Below are 7,201 nucleotides of genomic sequence, written 5' to 3' on the forward strand. Positions count from 1 at the left end.
TTTCTGTTCTGGTTTGTGTGGGGCAAAATCATGCAGTCTGTTCTTTTAGATTTTAAATACAGTATTATCAGTTTTGTATTTTTTTATATTAGTAATGGATATATATATATATATATATATATATATATATATATATTCACCAGTATATATATATATATATATATATATATATATATACTGGTGAATTTGGTGGTGGGTAGTTTTTTCAAGTGGTTTGTTTATATGCATAAAAGGGCAGGTGTATAAAACAAATACAAAATTTAAGATGCCCTTCTAAAAACCGTACTGTTTTAACTAACTTAATCTAAATGCTGCAGACAACTCTTTTCTGTCCTATGCCACTTCTGTCATGGACAAATGTGTAATTATTGTGATTATACTGCACCCTGGCGGCCAGATATGGACAATGCATTTTATAGTGCATTTCATTTTTACCTTTTCTGGCTTTCACCACAGGAAAAACAAATTGTTACTGATCATGCTTTCATTGTTCATCTGTAAGAAAAAAAAAAAAAAGTATACAGTTATTGGTGTAAACTCCACTACACTGTAAAAAATAAAAAAACACAATTTGTTGAGTCAGCTTAAAATAATGTTACCCTGCTGCCTTAAAATTTTAAGTTCAGTCAACTAAAATAAGTTTATTCAACTTGAAATGCTAAGTTGTACTAAGTAACAACTTAGATATTTGTGTCTGCTAAACTTAACAAATGGGCAAGTAACCCAGTTGCCTTAAAATTTTAAGTTGATTTAAATCAAATATCTAAGTTGTCACTTAGTATAATTTAACATTTCAAGTTGAATAAACTTTTTTTGAGTTGACTGAACTTAACATTTTAAGGCAGCCAGGTTACAAATTATTTTAAGTTGACTCAACAAATAGTTTTTTACAGTTTATTCTTTTTTCAAACTTTACTTTTTTTGATCTTCACTTTATGTTTAGAGTTATTATAGTTCTTGGCGTGAACAAGCTCTTAGGCCTCGGATATAATGAGCTAATGAACATTTAAAGCAGTATTGTTCAGGAAAAAAAATACAGTTCATTAAACATACTGCATGCCTATAATACATGGCAGTGTGGTTTTATCGTATTCACTTTACTATCCACCTGTTTTCATGTAAAAATTTGTAAATAGTAAGAGTGTTTTCTTAACGTGTCATCAGTCGGCCATATTGGCGGCACTGAACGTAAACAATGCCACTGAAATGAACGAAATTCACATATTTTGCTGATTACTGCTGCTGAAAATGGTCATTTATCATCATGTTTTGGGCTGTACTAGTCGGTCGGACCGGGAAAAACATTTGGAGTACTATAGACTGCCAAAAGTTATAACAAATCAAAAAACTGTCTGAGGAACAAAAGGCGTTTGTGGTTGGTCAAACTGAACCAGGACTTCCAGGGCCAAAATCTTGACAACATTTGTGTTTGTTCCTATCATTTCCAGTCAGGTAGGTGAAATATTAGGCTAATATCTTAATAAATACTGCTCATACATATCTTTACCACTTATTAACTGTAGTTTGTCAAACTCTCTATATGATTTAGCTGCTTCCACACATTTATTCTGTGGTTTAGACATCATAAATAAGCAGAATAATGTTTTCAGTAGTACATTAACCATGTAATCCATGCTGTTGTTTACATCTGAATATCACTAATGTGGTCGCACATCCTTAACTGACCAAATCGTGACGTAAGTGCAAACCCTCTATAATATGCTACTGAACATTTCAATAATTATCCAGGAAAAACAAATACAGTTCATTAACCATAGAGCAAGTCCCTAGCAGCATAGAAGTTTGGTTTTATCGCATTCACTTTTTATTTACTTTACTATCCAACTTATTCTTCAACCCAGAAGTAAGAATAACAATATGCATATTATGGTAAAGCTGTTTGTACATCAGACCAGTGTGTTTATAATTAAAATATGGTAAGACACACCAATTTTATAGCTCAAAAAAAAAAAAAAAAAAAAAAAAAAAAAAAAAAAAAAAAGCTGGACATGGATGAGACCGGAAGCCAAAACTATAAAATTTACAAACGGCCGCTCCCAGTTTTACGGGAAAAATAAGGTGGATAGCTACCGTACTATAACTAGCAACAAATAATGTTATTTACATTTTTAAAAAACACAAACGTTATTATAATTCATAACTGAACAAGACGGTTTGAAACAAATATACAAAACAATTTAAAAAAATCTACTTTTTACTTCAAAATATACTGTATATAGTTTATATAGAAAAACCTACCATGTTTTTTTCACATTAAAAGCAGAAGCAATCATTTTCTAACCTGTAGTAGCCTACTCACACCACCTTGTGGTCTTAAACTGGTTCAACGTCTGAACAATCAATGTAAACAATGCTACAAATACAGTATTCGCAGTCTTCTTTAAGCAAAGTATTGTAATTAAATGCTGGTTACAAACATACAAACCTTTTATGTCTTTTAAGCCAACGGACATTCAATATCTGTTGTGATTGTTTTGAGTTATCTGCTTTTTGCAGTTCATGAAACTCACCGGCAAGCACACCAGCGTCACGGGAGCGAGCACGTCTAAGCTCCGCCTTCTCTTTAACTTTGTTGACTACTGCGGACACGCGATAGATCACTCGCAGCATCTCTCTAAAGGACATGACTAGACTAAACGGACAGAGAATGGATGCAAACGTCGTGGTACTCGGCACAGACAATGTGGGAAAATCTGGTAAGTTTATTTTTTAGAAGATATACCATGATATATGTGCATAAAATGCATTTATTTCTTCTTAAGACATCTTTTGTAACTTTATGAACATCTTGCCCTGTGCTCATATGACTTGTTTATTGCAGCACTTATTGTCCGATTCCTGACTCGAAGATTCATCGGGGAATATGGGGATATCGGTATGTCTTTTAACTGACTGATTCATAATTTCATAAGTTTTCCTTAATGTTTTTACATTTCACAATAACTGATAGGCTGGTTTCTCCACAGAGTCCCTTTACACTCACAATGTTGTTGTGGATGGACGAGAGCAGACTTTAAATATATGGGATGCACCATATTCACAGGTGATTCAGTGTTTCATTTGTAAAATTCAGGCTGTTTTGTTAACTTCTTGTGAACTATTTTAACATTTTATTAACATTATGTAATTTTTATTGAATTATATTGAAATACCCCTGGTCTGGTTTGCTAGATTTATAAGGTATTTGGACAAGAATTTGTAAACTTGTGCAGGCTAGAAGACTATCTTAATTCAGCAAAGACCATCAAACCAGCTTAGGCTGGTTTCATGTGTTCTGCATATTTGTGACCCTGGACCACAAAACCAGTCATAAGGGTCAGATTTTCCAAATTGAGATTTATACATCATCTGAAAGCTGATTAAATAAGCTTTCCATCGATGTATGGTTTGCTATGATAGAACAATATTTGGTCGAGATACAACTATTTGAATATCTGGAATCTGAGGGTGCAAAATAATTAAAATATTGAGAAAATCACCTTTAAAGTTGTCCATATAAAGTTCTTAACATTGCATATTACTAATCAAAAATTAAGTTTTGATATATTTACAGTAGGAATTTTACAAAATATCTTCATGGAACATGATGTTTACTTAATATCCTAATGATTTTTGGCATAAAACAAAAATCAATAATTTTAACCCATACAATGTATTTTTGGCTATTGCTACAAATATTCCCCAGCAACTTAAGACTGGTTTTGTGGTCCAGGGTCACATTTATAAAATGTTCTGTAGTCAATAACAAATATTAAATACACCATCTGAAATGTTAAATAAATACACAGTGGTCGTCTTCTCAGCAGGATCTGTCTTCCGAGTCCTTGATGTGTGAGAAAAGAGTCCAGTGGGCAGATGGCTTTGTGCTGGTCTACAGCATCTGTGACCGAGCCAGTTTCAACGCGGTTTCCAGACTCATTCAAATAATCAAAACCACTAAGGACTTTCTGGGCTTTGAGAAGATGCCCATAGTTATTGTGGGAAACAAGAGGGACCTGCACCATCGCCGTACGGTCCTCAGCGAAGAGGGCAGGCTGCTTGCGCTCTCTGCAGACTGTCAGTTTTATGAGGTCTCGGCAGCTGAGAACTACCACAGTGTCCTCATGGTTTTCCATGGGCTGGTGGATCGCATCAGGGAGTCCAGGGTGTCTGTAAAAAAGTTAGCAGGGATCAAGGGCATTGTGAAGAGCATGTCTGCAGTGTTCGCCCGCAGGCGAACAGATTCGCTGTGAAGCTGATGGGAGCTCTGGAAATAAAGCTTATGTGGTCTGATGTGACCTATTTTAGACCCACTGAGAGGGACGAGCTATTGCTGTGGCTTGCATGAGAGTCTGGAATCGCTCGTGTGACTACAGCTGGATCTTCTGCGTGGGCAGCCAAGAGATTGCCCTAGTATGTCTGCTGAGGTGATGGCTTCCTTTGAGAACATTGAAATCATAGAGTTCTCAATAAAATGCTTAAGATGTGATGTGGCAGCAGATTATATCAATCATAAGTGGAGTGAATATTCCATTGTATGAGGATAAATATGTAATTTAACCTCCTTTGCTTACTTTAAAAGGAATAGATCAGCTAAAAATTTCAATTTTCTGAAAATTTACTCAGGCCATCCGAGATGAAGATGAGTTTGTTTCTTCATCTGCACAGATTTACAGAAATGTAGTATTTGTTCACCAATGGATCCTCTGGAGTGAATGGGTGCCGTCAGAATGAGAGCTGATAAAAACAAGTAATCCACATAAACAACTGCTTTGGACTGTTTGGACTTCACAAAATGTGAATTGATGGCTGCAGTTGTGTTGATTACCTATGGATTATTGTGATGTTTTTATCAAATGTTTGAACTCTCATTCTGACGGCACCCATTCACTGCACAGGTGCGGAGGTGATGTGATGCTAAATTTGTTCAAAGTTTATATCTCGCAGTTCTTAGTAAAAAAGTCAGAATTGCGCGATATAAACTCGCAATTGCGAAAAAAGTCTGAATTGCAAGATACAAACTGGGAATTCTGAGAAAAAAATCTTTGTGACTTTATGACTCGCAATTGTAAGTTGACGTATATCACGCAATTCTACGAAAAAAACAAAAACAGAATTGAGATATTAACTCGCAATTGCAAGAAAAAAAACTAAATTGATATACATACTCAGAAAATTCTGCGTTTTTATCTCACAATTCTGACTTCATTTCTCAGAATTGTTTATATCTCGTAATTCTAAGGAAAAAGTCAGAATTGCGAGATATAAATTCGCAGTTGCAAAAAAAGTCAGAATTGCAAGATACAGACTCGAAATTCTAAAAAAAAATTCTGAATTGCGAGTTCATATCAATTCTCAGTAAAAAGTTGGAATTACGAGATATAAACTCGCAATTGTGGAAAAAGTCAGAATTGCTAGTTTATATCACGCAGTTCTGAGAAAAAAGTCAGAATTGCGAGATTTAAACTCACTAATGCAAAGAAATTCAGAATAGCGAGATATAAACTTGAAATTCTGAGAAAAAAGTCAGAATTGAGATAAATTCCCAATTGTGAGAAAAAATTTAGAATTGTGAGTTTATCTCTCACAATTCTAAGGAAAAAGTAATAATTGTGAGATATAAATTCGCAATTGAGAGAAAAAAGTTAGAATTGCGAGATATAAACTCGCATTTGCAAAGAAAGTCAGAATTGCAAAATATAAACTCACAATTGCGAAAAAAAAGTCAGAATTGTGAGATATAAACTCGCAATTGCAAAGAAAATCAGAATTGCAGATATAAACTCAGAATTCTGAGAAAAAAAGTCTGAATTGCGAGTTTATATTTCTCTAAATCTGTTTAGAAACAAACTCATCTACATCTTGGCTGGCCTGAGGGCGAGTACATTTTCAGCTAATTTTCTTTGTTGGGTGAACTATTCCTTTTGAACAGGAAAGATTTCAGTGCTTCTGCAAATAATCATGAACGTTGGAAGAAGGTAAACACTGTGGTGATGACGGCCGTGGGAATCTTTCATGAGTCAGTGCTGATGCGCCGTGGCCTAAAAATATAAGCTGACGCAATACAACATTGTATTTTGCTACATTAATCAAAACAAAAGTCTCCAAAAGTATCAGGTATTATCATTCAAGGAGCTGTTACCAGCTCAAGGCTGTCTTGGAGTTTAATTACAATGGACTGTTTGATGATTGCATCTGTGTTTTTTTTCCCCAGCTTCATTTCTGAGGCTGTTCAAGTGCTTTATGAAGAGTGTGTATTGGTTTCTCGACCACATTGTTTAATAATTCTTGTGCTATAGAGCTAACAATCAAAGGAACTCTTCCCCTGTGTGCCATTTTACAGTGCAATGTTACAATCAGAAAATGAATATGTTGTATTTGTATTGAATACATTGTTAAACCAAAATCAGGTTGTTAATGTTAACTGTGGTTGATGAAAGATTCCAGATAGAAGTTTAAAGGGAAACAAATGCAATGAATACATGGTGTACAGCTGACAGTTTATGTACATGTGTATTTATTTTTTAACAATCTAAACAAAAATTCATATTATTATATATTAATAAACCACAATCAGGCATTACAAGTGCATGTAAACAGGAATTAAAAGTGCATGTAAACATTTTGATCAGCTCTTTGTGATGTCATAACTGTGCAGTCTTTTCTAATGAACCTGTTGTGTAATGATCAAATCTCATTTTTCACATCTTGGTTTTTCAAGGGACGTCTTAAGGAGAAAGTGTATTGGTGTGACTGTTAATACAATAAAATATTATTGAAAAGTAGACCTGTGTCATTAATGAGATTTGCTGTCTAAGAGATTTGTGTCATTAATGAGATTTAGTTACTATTATATAATCAATCACAAATAATGTAAGATAACTGTAACTTGGTGATTTCTCTAGCACACATTTTATTCTACTGAAGTCATGCCACAATTTCTAAATCTGCACTTTTTTTTTTTACCAAACTACACTAGTGACCAAAATTTTGGGGTCAGTAAGACTTTCTAAAGGATCATGTGAGACTAAAGACTAGAGTAATAATGCTGAAACTTAAGCTTTGCCATCTCAATCTCATCTCCCTACCCCAAACTTTTGAACAATAAAGTGTATTTTATGCACCGTAAAATAACTTGCTTTATTATAGACAAGACTCTATAGCCTCTATATGTATAATTACGTGTAGGTTACTGAGTGTC

The 7,201-nt window shown here is 34.2% G+C and overlaps 1 protein-coding gene across 2 annotated transcripts; it reads left to right on the plus strand.

Annotated features, from left to right (window-relative positions):
- The first annotated feature begins 2,608 nt into the window (after window positions 1-2,608).
- Window positions 2,609-6,486, plus strand: si:dkeyp-59c12.1 (Ras-related and estrogen-regulated growth inhibitor-like protein). Of its 2 annotated transcripts, none has more exons than XM_051134384.1 (4): window positions 2,609-2,717; window positions 2,843-2,896; window positions 2,988-3,064; window positions 3,825-6,486. In XM_051134384.1, exons 1-4 carry the CDS (start codon window positions 2,645-2,647, stop codon window positions 4,251-4,253), a joined length of 633 nt encoding a protein of 210 aa, XP_050990341.1. In that variant the 5' UTR covers window positions 2,609-2,644; the 3' UTR covers window positions 4,254-6,486. The 2 variants fall into 2 exon arrangements, with proteins under 2 accessions (XP_050990341.1, XP_050990342.1); XM_051134385.1 differs by having other exon boundaries at window positions 3,828-6,486.
- Window positions 6,487-7,201: the final 715 nt, after the last annotated feature.

This window comes from Labeo rohita, chromosome 18 (assembly GCF_022985175.1).
Source record: "Labeo rohita strain BAU-BD-2019 chromosome 18, IGBB_LRoh.1.0, whole genome shotgun sequence".
Lineage (NCBI taxonomy): Eukaryota > Metazoa > Chordata > Actinopteri > Cypriniformes > Cyprinidae > Labeo > Labeo rohita.